At 49.7% G+C, this 14,853-nt stretch overlaps 2 protein-coding genes across 2 annotated transcripts; one reads left to right on the top strand and one right to left on the bottom strand.

The window, feature by feature from the left end:
• Window positions 1-5,619: 5,619 nt before the first annotated feature.
• On the bottom strand, window positions 5,620-11,350 carry J7337_004849 (uncharacterized protein; the record flags this gene model as incomplete). The annotated part of the gene is made up of 2 exons (XM_044822537.1): window positions 5,620-10,798; window positions 11,133-11,350. The coding sequence occupies 2 exons, from the start codon at window positions 11,348-11,350 to the stop codon at window positions 5,620-5,622; spliced, it is 5,397 nt and encodes a 1,798-aa protein (XP_044683870.1).
• A 1,134-nt stretch (window positions 11,351-12,484) lies between these two features.
• On the top strand, window positions 12,485-14,142 carry J7337_004848 (uncharacterized protein; the record flags this gene model as incomplete). Its single annotated transcript, XM_044822536.1, has 2 exons — window positions 12,485-13,052; window positions 13,103-14,142. The coding sequence occupies 2 exons, from the start codon at window positions 12,485-12,487 to the stop codon at window positions 14,140-14,142; spliced, it is 1,608 nt and encodes a 535-aa protein (XP_044683869.1).
• Between the last annotated feature and the right edge of the window lie 711 nt (window positions 14,143-14,853).

The raw sequence follows: 14,853 nt of genomic DNA, 5'->3' as shown, positions 1-14,853 counted from the left end.
CGATAGTAAAGTTTTTCTCTCAAAACTGTCGCTTCCAAAAGGACACATCGATAACCATCAAGACCGTTCATCAACAAGACAAGGTTTGCGAGACAGGTCCACGTGCTTAGGCAAACCAGTCACACAAGGCAGCGAGTGGCAACATCAGGGCGAAATTGCATAACGTACCGTCAGAGAATCGAGTACCGAAAGCACAACGAAGTAAGTCGCTATTTTTGGATCGTAAGACCTGCAAAGCTGATGTGAGCGGCGCGGTTCAGCAGTGCCAGATTGAATCGTCCTACCTTCACGCCGAGTCTAATCCTTAAAGAATATGAATCTGATAACCGAGAATTGGACTCCGAAAAGTATTCGTACAGATGCGAATCAAGTCTCTAAGACGCCGTCACGCCGGTACAAGCAATGAAATGCTTCTGAGGAGAGTGATGGGGATGCGAAACGCCAAATCGTCGTTCTCACAGGGCAAGGCGCTTTACCAAAGATTCCAAAGGAATGTGGTAAGGTAGCTGCAAACGTTCCCGAAATGAGCTGAACCTATGCAATTGTTAGTCTTCTATTGGTCTCCCCCAATTGCCAATTCATGTTGGTCCCGGAAGCCATGATTGGGACTGTCCAACTGGTCCTAACATCTGTGACGTTCCCCAGGCTGGGTTGGGAATCCCCAAATTCCAGGTGCAGGTTCGTCCATCCTGATTGGTCGATAAGTTTTACGTAGGCCAGACACCGCTTCTACGAACGCTTCATTGGCTAATGGGGGGCCGTCCACGGAAAAGTTATTCGTGATCTCCGGTCGCAGTATACTGGAAGAGCAGTCCTTAGACGACAAGTGCCAACATGATGCAGGTCTCTCCATCCATGATCCTGGTTCCAGGTGACTCGGCAGCCCCAAAGTTCTCTCCCTTCAGCGTCGTGCGTTACTCGAAGATTCCAGGATTTCAGCATCCCTGATTCCGGGTGACGAGTTGTAGGAAATGACAATAGCTTGCGCCTTGGTCACCACGACCAGCGTAACTGAGCATATAAAGTCGGTAGACGGTCGACACCCAATTATCAGGTATCTAAAGCTTGGTACGCCACGCATTGCAGGTATTGTTTCAGAAGTCGGCAAGGAGACTCGTTGCGCTGCTGACTCCTTCGGTGCTGCTTATCGATATGGTCGCTTCGCGGATGATCGGAACGGGTGAACAGATGCGCGGGAGGGACTGAGTGCTGCCCAAAAGTCGAATATAGCATGGAATCTTCTATTCAAAGAACATTCGAAGATCCATGGAGCTGATCTTTTTCTCAAGTAGAAAATTGTCGATGGCGGTGGGCGCAATGCGTATGAAGCGTCGTTGAAGCTGATATCCGGCCCAATCCCACAAACCTCCCTCCACCAACCACGACTACCAACAAATGTGCAAGGAATCGACAAGCAACAAGGGAATGAAAGAAAGCAAAACTCACTTTTAGGCGCCAACAAAAACAACAGTAACTGTCACAGCCAATTTCCGAAACACGCGCAAGGGAAGAGCCGTGAAAACCGTGATGAGTACAAAGATGGATGAGGGGAAACAAGAAAGAGAGTCGTGGGATGAGTCGTAATGCGGGAGACAGAGAGAAAAAAGACGAGCTTTTTTTTTTCTTAACCTTGCCTTGTTTGGGCCTTGGGTCTTGGGAACAATCGGGGACACGCGGGGACGAGGGCACCGGTAGGGGAAAATTGTCGACCAGGGGGTGTGGGCTGCCGTATCCGCTGACAAGGGGATCTTGGATCTTGGTGCGGGCTTGCTCAGGGTGGTACTGAAACAGCCCAATGGACGAATGACGCTGTTAAGTCACTGGGCGAGTGACGGAGCGGCTGCAGGTGCACGGAATTCAGATGAGATGATGGTAACGGTAGCGTGGACCTGGTCAAGCAGGCGCAGTAACGGACACTCCGTAACACAACAAAGCGTTCAAGACGATTACACAAGGGACAGAGACGAGAAGACGATCAAGCGGTTGCTTCGGAGGGAATAAGTTTACGCAAGAAGTTTAAGATGGGAGGGGGGATAAAGGGTCTCTACAAGATCTTAACAGAGGAGGGGAAGAAACCAGGAAGAGGGCTTTTGGAGAACAGACGCACAACATCGAATTACATTTCCATTGGGAGTCAAGAGCCCAGAAGAGGCTCACCACAAGGTGGTGGGAGCCAGTAAGGGTGGGCGTGGCTTGAGAAAATGTGTGTGTCGCGATGTGGAGAGACTGGAAGGGATGGAAGGGATGGAAGGGAGGAGAAACGAGAAGGACAAGGACAAAACCTGTGGGCCTTGCCCTAGCTGCTCTTACGCACAGTACAGTATCGACAATTTAGTTCGGCAACTTCGCGATCATCGTGATGCATACAATCACCGGACTTGCTATGGCGATGGCGATGGTCAAAGTGGTTCGAAACAATGCGAAGCTCGAGCTCGAGCCGTCTACTCGAAAACTCGAGGCTGTAATGGCATTGTTTGGGGCCCCTTGCTGTTTCGCTTGAGCTGGATACGTACTTTTCGAACGGGCAAACTCAGCCATGTTTGGGCTTGGGTACCTGTCGTGCTGAAAAGCATTGTGTGGCTCTCCGCAACCAGGGCTACCCTTGACTGCTGGCGTGGCGCTATCTCAGTACATACCTAGTGCCTAAAGCGACACAGCTGGGCACCATTGGGACTGGAAGCTGGACAGTGAACAGTGGCCTTTGAGCGCTGGGCGCTGGAAGCAGGACGGAGCTTGCGAACGAACACAACCCCTGTAAAAACAGCCCTGCTGAAGTGGACCATGAAATCATAGGGCATGAGGGTCGATGACCTGGAAAGTAGCCCGATCTATCAAAATGCACTGTAAGGACAACAGCGATAGACGACCAACGGAGAGCTGAATGCAGGGAAGATGAAGAGATCATTGATGATCGTCGTGCCTGTTGTTGGATGGAAACGCTGGGGACAATTGAGCATGGCATTGAATTCATGCAAATGGCCTGTCAACTGAGGTTGAACGAGCGAGAAAATGGAATGAAGGGAGCGCCCGGGGCCTCGCTTGTTGGTTTCACCATGCAAAAGCATTACAATTGCTTGTTGCGGATGAAGCGCCAGCAATTCACGAATGCACGGCTCACTCAGATCAGCGACAATGTTTCAACATCTCATTTATCTGAATATCTCCGGCCATCGTATAGTGATCACCAGCCCTAGGATTTAAGATTGCTATCGCGACAAGCATCCCCAGAATCCCTTGCTTGCATCGATTGCAAGGCTCGTGGTGTCGAATGCTCGTCATAGCGACGTGCTACAGGCGAGCTCAGACCGAGACAACCCATGCGACATGGCCTGAGAACTTATCCATTCGTTGGCAGAAGACCTGAGCGTGTGCAATCGCAACTTGATCTTGTTCGGGCATCTTTGCTTGCTTTTGACAACAGATAGGGCGGGCATCATCAGCCAACGCCCGTTCCTCTAGCATCGGGCCATTTCGAGATATCACAGCCAGTAGTGAGTGATCATACAACGATAGCTGACCACTTCAACGTCGCCTTCGCACAGTCAAGTGCTCATTACTGTTGGCTTTCGGTTACAAAACAGGAACCTCAACGCCTCCCAACTCAATTGCATGCCGCTTATGCATGGACCTCAGAGTTGGTTGAGGCTATCTATTTCTGGGTGACAAACTCTCCCTGGGAAGTGTTAACTCAAACCTAAAGTGTGGCGCACTCCAAAACCCATGTCGAAATGCCCTGTTCAAAGCAAGATCTCGGTCTGCTCTCGCGCCAAGACAGGAAAGCCCTTCTAGACCGCACCAGGGTTGAGCCGTCTTGGTGATAGCGTCGTCGCCCTTATTTCGGGCGTAGATGCCAGAACAGCAAAGTTGTCTCGTATATCAGGCAATCTTTTGATTTTGCGTATTTTGAATCATAGCACTGTATTGAAACAACTTCGTGCCGAGGTCACCTCATGGAACCATCTCTACTGAAAAAGCGTGCGACTACAGCAACGCCGTCGATATTGCTAACAGAACAGCTCGACAAATGGGAGGTTTTTCCAGGCCTCCGGGAATCGCTGCTAGTGGATCCTTTGCACACCAAAGATTATTCCTGACACCACCATGCAGCATCACTGCTACAGCACAAAGCATCTTTTGACCTTGATGATGACTGGCGAACTTGTGTGCACTAGTTTGACCAATCAGGTTGAAGATCTCGCTCTTGCAAGACAGTGCGTCATGGTCGTTTTTGACAGACTGGCTTTATCCCCTATCAGACTCTTCTTTGATGGTCGTATTGAAGGTTGACTACGGCTTACAGTATGTTGCTTGAGCTCATAGTACTCTGACTCGAAATCTGCAAACATCTTCAGATAGCGTGCCTTTGCATATTGGTTTCGCGAATTTCTACGCTTCTGGTTCCTCCCTTTAGCCGCATTCATCAATCTTGGGACCAGGCCCCTGGTTGCTACTTGCAGATCGTTCAATCCCACCTTGCGACCTCGTGGGAAACCCAGCAGTAGACTGGACTGGACTGGACTGGTAACGCAAATTGCGGCTTAGAAAACCGATGGTCCTGAACAAGTTCTCCGCTAACTGTGCTGCAGCTCTGACCCTGAACAAGAACTGAATCGTGAACTTTTGGAGCATCGTGAGATTTTTACTGGCTCTGGATCAAGTAGCTTGGAACGGCAGAGGTTGTTACTGAATGTTCATGACACAAGACTGGCATCATCATATCACATCTGACTGGCAGCAAACGCTACGCTGCGCTGCGGCTGCGTTGCTGTTTGCGATCTGGCGACAGCCCGGCGTGCCAATATCGCTGCGGGGCATTGAGTCTTTCTGTGCCACGCTACCATCCTTGTCCTTTTCCACAACTTATCGGCAATATGTTGGGACACAATTCGCCAATGATGTCTAATTTTTCGTCTTGGCAAGATAGAGCAAAAACTGCCCTCAACTTTTGATGATGCTTTCGGCAATTACTCTCTGATCCGCGTTTACTGATACATAGCAATTATAAATTGAGACAGAAACCTACCTACCTTTGCACTCCAGCTCAACGTTACAAACGTATCATCCGTCGGCGACTTTGATTGGGCTTCCGTCACACGGCGAAGCATTTTTCGGCAGTGGATCCATCCAAGGTACCGACGTTTCCGGCCGTTTGCCAACGTCCGATCCGGCCGGAGATGGGTTGATAGCCAACGGCTCACAAACCACGCGCGTCTCTTGTGTCGCTCGAACATTCTGCTTTTGTTTCGGTTTAACGAGTTTGCCGACGGATTGGGCTTGATTGGGGGGGACTATGTAACGTTGGGCAAATTGCCTTTCTTTTTTGTACGGCATTGTGAGTGCTGCGGTAGGATGTGAGGGGGTTGCGATGTTTGCCAAGATTGAAAGTAAGGACGTAAGGAACCAGCATGTGTTCGTATTGCGACAGTCAGTCTAACATTACCATGATCCGCCCAGGCTTGTGATAATATGTTATAGTCTTTCTGAGCAGATATGGTTCGCGGTCAGCATACCCTCACAATAGGACTGTTAAGCTCAATGATATCTGGTGTATTTCTTAACCTACGCTAGTAAAAAGATAATGATCTAAACGCTGAATCTCTAGAAAGCTTCACCCCTCTCTTACTCCATCTCAACGAGGATATCCCTCAGCACACGCTGAACCTCCAAAGACCTCTCGGCTTCCAGCGCCTGACTCACCATCGTCTTCAACTGCGCAGCGTCAGGGCCCCCAGTCGGTCCAAAGACTCCCTTGCCCTTTGCCTTGAACAATGCGCCCACTGCCTTGGCCCTCATAACTCTCTGTGCTTCAGTGCCAGTGTCAACCAAGTCAACATCCAGGCTCAGTAGATAAGTAAGCGCCACGGCATTTTCATCCGGTGTTGATGAAGGCGTGGCATCGTTCATAAGATCGCGCACACACTCGTACCATACTTGGCGCTTGATAGTCGCAAAGTTCGGGCTTGACAGGAAAGGCTTGAGAATATTTATGATCTTGGTCAGAATGCCAAGATCTGTTCGGCTATGCCCGCGAGCAACAGCCTCCAAGCCGTTGGAAGCCGTCTTCTCTGCAAGCTGTTCCTTCGCGACTTGATCCTTAGAGTCGATATCCATTTTATCTCCATTCTCGGTCTCGTCGTCTCCTTTCAGCTCTTCAAGATAAGGCGTAACGATCTCCGCAATCTCATCAAGCATGTCGAGATCATCCCGAGCTTTTGCAAACTCCCAGAGACAGCGGAAAGCGTGCACACGGTACTCGTCGTTGTTTCGCTTAGCTTCTCGAAGAGCAATCTTCTTCATCTGTGCAGCGATCTTTGTGTCTGACTTCCACAAGCTGTGTCCCTTCTCGACGAATTTAGGGTATGATTCAAGGAGCTTCTCTTTGCCAGCGAATGTCTTAAGGGCCAGTGCTTTCTCGAAAACAGGCCAGATCTTGTTGAGATTGGCGTCGCTGATTTGGCCACTAACATCACTTGCACTTGCAACATCAGATACCATAGCCGCAACGGTGAAAGCTCCACCATGTCGAAGGGCCCATTGTGCAGTATCCAAACACCTCTCCACGAGTGCTACGATCTCGGGAACGTAACGAACAACAGTGCGACTGCTTCCAGCGTGCTGCTCCCATACTTTCTTGAATACTTTGCTGGTATACTCGTCTGTATCGTGAGAGCCCAAGTAGGAGAAGGGTAGCAATTGTGTCTCTAGGGCAGTGAAGTGGTCAGGCGAGACCTTAGCCAGCGCCACAATCACATCTGCAGTCTTCTGGCGACGCGATTCCTCCTCTGCGTCGAAGTACATGTCGATAAACTTCTTGCAGAATCGGTTCTTGGCCGAGTCCGAAGCAGCTCTCAACATATATGCGGTAGCTCGAGCATATGCCTGGCTGACCTCGTCGTTCTTGTCCATTGTCTGCTTCTCCATCAGTTGGAGGAACTTGTTGCTCACTCCCTTAATGTCATTTGTGTGGTTTGTGAATAGGGTCGTCAATACACGACTGCATCCTATCTTGGTCGGCATGCCGAGAGCAGTTTTGATAGTTGCCTCTAGTTTAGGTGCCAATTCAGCCATAACATCCGCGTCCACGAATCGAAGTGAATTGTCAATGGCCTCAGAAATCGGAGATCGGTTCACCATTTGTGATCGAATTTTATCAATCTGGTCTCGGCTGTCCTCACCAGCTCTCTGATAATGCCAGTTGATTTGCTCGGGCTCGATAGAGCTCAGTAAACCAAGAAGTTGAGGAACCATCTCCGGAATAAATGGTCGGAGAGCCTTTCCACCCTTCTTAGTGAGCTCGATGACGGTAATAGCAGCAAAGGCTTGGACTTCTTTGACAGAACTTTCGATACCTTTGTCAGACAGAAGGAAGGGGAGAGCCTCCTTCATCATAGATTTAGCAGCAGATCCACTAGTTCCCTCCTCGAGTTGTCGAACAAGAGTATTAGATAAGGTTCTGCAAAGCTTGAAGGCAGCCTCTCGCACAGAACCTTTGACATCATCAAGAACCTTTAATGCCGATATCCAGATATCACGGTATCGATTCTCGTACTTGTTGAATGGCTGGCCCTGGATGAGCTCCGAGATAGCAGCACAGCTTGCTTCTCGCATGCGCCATTCTCGGCCCAAGATACTCTTAAGCAAGTCGTCCAGGATCGCATCAAAGTGAGTGCTGATAACTGCGCCCGAATCCTTGACAAGTGCCTTCCAAATATCGTCCATGGATCGCTGCACGTTTTGATTGGGGTCAAATCGGTAACGGTAGAGCTTGGGATAGAGCTTAGGGTCAACTTCAGACTCTGAAAGAATGTTGCTGAGTCCAAATCGACCAAAGGCAGATCGAGTTGACCAGGTAGCAGCATTCGCAGCAAGTGACATGAACTTGTAAACAAGCCTTTGATCGCCAACTTCATTGGCCAGATTGACAATGTCCTTGTATGAAGTGATGGAGCTGCCCTCTCCAGTTGGCAGAGCACCAGGCTCAAACAGCTCTGTTTCTTGGTCGACCTTGAGCTGGGTGCCGTTGCCTGTGAATGCAGACACTAGGTCCTTCACAAGGGCGCTCTTGAGATCAGCATCGCCACGCTCGTATACCAAAGACAAACCGCGCGAGGCAGTCTCTTGTACAAGCTCGTCGCGTGCGCTAAGAAGTCTCATAAATGCAGCTTGAGTCTCTCGGAGCCTCGACTGAACCTCTTCCAGGTGTGAACAATATTGAACAATGCAGAAAAGCCAGATGCCGGACGCCTTCAGCAGCGATGGCTTTGTGGCCTTGCAGTCAGCGAAGATCTTGTTAAGAACAGCTGTGAGAAGCGGGCCACGGGATCCATTGCGCTTCTGAAGACAACCGCGAGACTCGACATCCAGGGTCAGCTTTACATAATCGGATTCCCATCGTGCCAGAGTTGCAGTGATAGCATCTCCCACAGTGAACTGCACCTCGACTTGCTTGATCTCATGTAGGGCGAAAAGCTCCTTGAGGATGTTGCCCAGGATTCCATGCAACCATCCCTCTTCGCTCTCATTAGCCTCTCCACTTTCACTCAGCCCGGCAGCCAGTCTTCCCAGAGCAAGAATTGCCTTCTCGTTGCTTTTCTTTGCTGAGGCGACTAGCTTGCTGATAACCTTTTCCAGTGAGTGATCACCTTCGCGTTCCGGGATAGCGAGTCCGGCTGTCCACAGCTGTGCAAAAGCCTCGAGCGCTGTGTCATGGAGTGACGACACAACGTTTTCGCCGGTGATGAACTGAATGGGATATTGAACATCGTCGGGAATGGGTTGTCCGTAGTAAACGCTTCGCGAACAGACGTAGCTGTATGCCAGTAATCCTCCCTCAGCAACGTTGAGTTCAGGTCCGACTAACCTCTCGGCGTTTTCGAATAGTGCACTCAGAGTCTCGCGGCAATAGTCTATCAGAGACGGGTCATTCGCGAGATGTGACACAAGAATTCCAAGGGCACGAGCAGTCAGTGACCGGACTTCCTTATTATTCGACTTGATCAGCTGGAAAAGGCCATCGCTAAACATGGTCAAGAACCCCAGTGCCCCGCCGGGACTGAGGGATGCCACATCAACAAAACAACGGATGCATTCTTCCGTAATCGGAGAGTCCCTGAGGTAGGCTCCATCGAGGCATGCCTTCAGATAGAAGAGTATGTATCCACTATCGATTGTATGCAGATAGGCTAGGATCTTCTCTCGCGTCTTGATGTCCGTTTTGACTCGTGCATCTAGAGTTTGCATCCAGTCAGGCTCCACTTCGAAGTCTTCGAGAGCTGTGAGGAACATTATGTGCTTGCAATATCTCAGGGCAACTGGGAAAGCAGCTATACGAGATCCTTGGAAGTTCTCAAACACCGAGTGCGACTTTTCTGTCACATCTGGAAGAGGGGCAGTGGCGGCCTCCGTAATGGTATATGGGCTAATTTCAGAACCAAAGAACGTGACTATCATTTCTTTCCAGTCTGGCAATATCGGACTGGTTTCGGCGTGTGCGTGATAAGTCCAAGGGTCAAGACCTTTGTGGCCCTGCTCAATAACATCACTTCTCTCGCCTTCGTAGGCACCAACGGCCAGAATGTCAATCCAGCGTCCCAGAACATCGGAAAAGGCGAGGCACTGGTTGGCCCACTTGACCACAGCGTGTCGAGTGCTTCTAACAGCAGGGGGCTCATCAGCGAGAGACATAAACGTTAGCAGCATTGTCTTCAACTCTTGAGACTCATTGCCCGTCATTGCCGGAATGTTGGTGGTTAGGCTGGACAGAGCTCCATCTATGTTCACAACTGCATCGGAAGTCGTATCCTCTGACAATGACTTAAAAAGCCAGTGGGCGAGTTGTAGACGCCTCCCAATTGGCATATTCGCACTTCTCGCCAACACTCCAATAGTTTCGTACGCTTTCGATCGTAGTGCAATATCGTCGTGAGATGTTCGCCACGGAACAGGCCAGCCTTGACGCTCTATAAAAGTGGACAGCTCATGCACGAGAGGAGCAGCAATGTCAAATCCTTCCTGCGTGGGCCCAACGCGCGCTACCCAGGCAAGGTACTGAAACGTCGCCGTATGCAGTTTTGTTTGTTCGAGCGCACTCTTGGGCAGCATATTCTGTGCCAATTCACTTGAAGCTTGATCTGGCGAGGAGAAGTTGAGTTTGACTACAGCCATGATATCATCCGACATTGTTGCCGAGATGGATGATTTAGAGAGCATGTTGAGAATTCTGGTCCGGTAGGTGGGCGGCAGGATTGAGTGAGCATGAAACAGGCGCTTGACAAGTGGCTCATCTTCCATAGACACAGAGCTTCGCTTCAAAACTTCTTCAGCTGCGGATACAAGTCTGTTATCGAAACTGGATGAAGCGTAAAGCGCGGGCAAGAACTTCTCCTCGTCAGTAAAAGCACCACTTGCAAGCAACGAGACGAGCTTGAGCTTCAACTCTGACATCCTCTCGAAAACCTTCTGTGACTCGGGGCTTTCCACAGCTAGCGAATCGAGCTCAGCTTTAGTGAGTGTTGGGTTAGCTGTGGTCCAGTTCTGAGTTTGCGTAGGGTTCCGTAGCCGTAGGAAAATGCTAATCATGCTAGCAAGGAACTTTGCGTCGGCCTCGTCTGATAGTCCGATTGCTTCTCGGTACTCGGTATCATCTTTGCTGCCTCTTGGAGGTATCCGGGCATCAAGGAGGAGACGTAGAATGATGTTGAAGAATGGACCAGCTCGGGCAACACCTTGGTCCTTGGCGAATCCTGACAAAGCTTTAGGTATAAGCTGTCTTCTTTCATAGTCATCCAGGCGCTCTATGCTATGTTGTATGGCTGAGATATCAAGTTGCTTGACTAACGGGGAGTCACTAGACTTGTATTGATCAAGCAGTGCGCCTACAGGAAGAATTACCCTGTGTCGATGTTAGTTCCATATCAATTTCACGGACTGCTCTGACACTAGAATGCCAGAAAACTTCAGAGTTCGACAATAAATCATCCTAGATAATCCCGAACTCGCCTACGTGGCAGAAATGCTTGGTACTTTTGGGGTGGTTTGGGATGAACCTAGCCGACTCTCCGACTACCTTAGGGAACAATTTTCGCACCAAATTTTGGAACCCAAGTCTCGTTTCACGCTGGGATCTGACTTACTCCGGGGGTTGGATGAAGGTCTTCAGGTTGGAGAATATCTGGACCACTTTAGCTCGAACTTGAGCATGTTCACTAGCCGCCTTGAGGATGACCGGCGGCAGATAACGTTGTAATAGCTCGTGCAGCTTATGTTCCTTGTTGGCAACATTTAGGATCTTGAGCTCGACGGTGTCCAGCAGCTGCAGTTCCCTCTCTTTCGTTGTTGTTGCTGCCGCCATGATTGAGGGGGTATTGTGTGTTTCGAATTTGATATTCTTCAAGCTCAGATAATCGATGTGGTTTGATCATAAAAAGTATTAAAGATGTAAGAACGAGTTCAGAAGGCGATTTACGACTTGTTGTGCTTTGTAAGGGAAGGCACAGGCAGCTCGGTGACGAATAACCTCAGGTAGGTGCTGCCGGGCGATATTGTCGCCAGTCAACCATATCGTGACGTTGCATGACTAAGCTGACATTTGTCAAGTTGGTCAATTATCTCGGAGACAATAGATATGAGGACAGGAGCTAAAAACTTCTAGTAAAATATGGAAAACAAGTCTAAGTCGCTATACACTCCTATTTTCCAATTTGATTTTGTATAGCAGTAATTAACTGTGCCATTCGTAACTGAATGGCGAGATAAGTAAACGTTAGCACCACCTTGGGAAACTGAAGATAAGACCCAAATCTAGACGCGTTCATGATTCTAGCATAACCACGGTATAGACCCGTATTTATTATTATTTCTCAATATGCAGGCATGTCGTAAAACAAATCACTTTCTTAATTAAGGTAGGAAAACGTTTGTTTATTGCCATGAATCATAGTAGAGGACATAAATCAGCTTTCATCTAGGGTAAGCTGTGTATATGAAAGAAGTCGCGTCATTGATTTTCCGCCCGTCACAGTTGCACTCCCCTGTCACTTGCCCCTCCAAGAAAAAGGCGCTAAGCTCCACTGACCCGGTTGCGTCACTGTGGTTGGGTGCCTGTCTTTGGTGTCTGTGCTTCACTTTCACCTTCAACTTTCTTTCGCCTTGCTACTTGAAAGGGCATATCTCAACCACGACAAGGTCGATTTCTCCCGAGCGCGTTGCTGCTGCAAGCTGAAAGAACAACGGCACTGAACAGATCACTATCAAACTCGCGCCATCAGCTTGAGACCAGTGACTATTTAGCCCGATACTCTCCCCGCTGTTGTCATAGCGGGGCATCAACTCTCCTCGCTCAAGCTACACCGAACCTTACGATAACACATTAATCAACTGCGTGTTCGACACCGTGCCCTGCTTACTTCCGATCCTCTCAATTTTCTAAAACTCTTACAAACACGACAGACTGACAACTCCTGCCCGACCAGGAGAGTCGCCAACCATGGACGACAACATCTCCAATTTCATGTCCATCACGGGCACAAGCACCGATGTCGCGCGGAGCTTTCTCGAGATGACTGCGGGTAACTTTGAGCGTGCCATAGAACTCTTCTTCGAAAACCCCGATCTCGTTTCCGGCGTAGGAGCTGGCCTTTCTTCAAGCAACCAGCCAGCCGCTGCCCCCGCGACAATATCGGCTTCCAGAGGCAACATTGGCAGGCAAGATTCGGCGGGCGTCATTCACATCGATAGTGACGATGACCAGGATATGCAGATCGAAGACTTTAGCGACAATGATGACGATAACGAGAGAGCCGTCGCAGCTCAAGCGGCCGCTCTAGCCCAAGAAGAAGAAGATATGGCAATGGCAAAGCGATTGCAGGAGGAGCTATACCAAGGAAACCAAGGGTCTGGGTCTGGATCAGGAGGAAACCCAGATGATGTCCGAGCACCTATCGCGCGGACTACTGAGACCTTGGTGGCACCCGGATGGGGTGGTGGTGAGCACGATGATGGAATGGAGGCAGCTTTTCTAGAAGAGTTGCGACGCAGGCGGCGGGCAAATCCACGTAAGTGTCTTAACTACCAGTAGTGGACTCTCACTGACGCATTCATATAGCCAATCGTGCTGGAGGACCATTCTCCCAGCAAATATGGGCCGACCCTGACAGCCGCCCTGCCCAGGCACCCGAGAATGGAGCCCACGCAAGACGTCTTGTAGATTTGTTCCGACCACCTTACGATTTGATGGCGCGCATGTCTTGGGATGACGCCCGTACCCTAGGCAAGGAAGACAAGAAGTGGATCTTGGTTAATCTCCAAGACATGAACGACTTCAACTGCCAGGCGCTGAACCGTGACATTTGGAAGGACGAGGCTATTAAATCTCTGGTCTCAGAGAACTTCATTTTCCTACAGTACGACAAGGACTTCCCGGATGCCGAGGAGTTTGTGACGTTTTATTTCCCCAACCAAACACACGAGAACCCTGATAACTACCCACATGTCTCGATCATCGACCCCCGAACGGGCGAGCAAGTCAAGGTTTGGACTGGACGACCTTTCCCCTCCGCGCAAGAATTCCATGCCGAACTCGCCGAGTTCCTCGACCGCTACAGTCTCGCGGCCAATAGCAAGAACCCGGTTGCGAAGTCGACAGCACGAAAGCCACAGAGAGTGGATGTCGATCGCATGACTGAGGATGAGATGCTTGAAATGGCTTTGAAGAACAGTCTGGAGGGCGCTACAGGAAGCGGAGGTTCCTCGACACCTAACCTTCATGATCCCGATGCTTTAACCAAAGATCCTCGCCCCGAGGAAGGCAAAGGAAAAGAACCTGAAGCTCCAGTTGAGCAAAGTCCTTGGGCTCAAATTTCGAGCACCACCCCCCATACCGAGCCAGAGGCCAACCCAACAACTACTACGCGCATTCAATTCCGACACCCTACCGGTCGTGTCATTCGACGATTCAATCTTGATGATTCAGTCCGCAGAATTTACGAATGGCTCAAGGCTGAGCCACTGGAAGGCAAAGAAGGGATCGAATTCGAGCTTAAGAAAATGCCTGCCGGCCAGGATCTCATCGAGAGCCTGGACACGACCGTTGCAGATGCAGGTCTGAAGCAAGGGACAGTCATGATTGAGTTCATCGAGGACTGAGCTGGTGAATGATAGAACGATTTCCTTTTATGCGGGATAACAGCAAACTTTGTAGATAGATCAGTATCGGAGCCATCGGAGTGAATTGGACTGGCTGTAGCCAGCGGATTACGGGGATTCTGAATCCTCGTGGCATCATTGCTATCGGAATTGATTTAGCTTTATCATGGAGGAGGGCATGGGAGGTTACTATCTTTAGACAGCTCATCCAAGTCATGCATGAGAAATGACACTTGAAAGCAATGGAACTGCGCAAATGCCATGGTCGCATTCTGTGCCTGGCCATGTATGATAGGGCTAACTTAACACCAATGCAAGTAATCGCGATGTAATTTTATCTGTGAAGCTAGTGTGATCGCGTCAGCTTGTTCCTGATCCCAAGAACTAACTTAACTACTCCGTAAATAAGAGTTTGCCGCTTACTCCAACCCTTGAATACATTGAAGTCAAAGCATCAAATGATACGTTTCACCATGCAATAGAGAGAAGACATGAACCAATAAAGCAGCATAAACCCTTGCAGAATGTGATATCAAGTCGTCATACCTGAACGTCCTTTAATGAGTTTCATATCTCTAGAGCTGGGCGTTATTGAATGCAGAAGATAATTGGCCTCAAGACCATGTCGATAACTGAGGCTGAGGCCAGGTCAGGCCATGGAGGCCCTAGCAGGAGATCTTGGAATTCAGGTGCGGGGAGTAATTCCCAGCG

This window comes from Fusarium musae, chromosome 3 (assembly GCF_019915245.1).
Source record: "Fusarium musae strain F31 chromosome 3, whole genome shotgun sequence".
Classification (NCBI taxonomy): Eukaryota; Fungi; Ascomycota; class Sordariomycetes; order Hypocreales; family Nectriaceae; genus Fusarium; species Fusarium musae.
The sequence above is the reverse complement of the archived record's forward strand: the minus strand, read 5'-3'. Positions and strand labels throughout refer to the sequence as shown.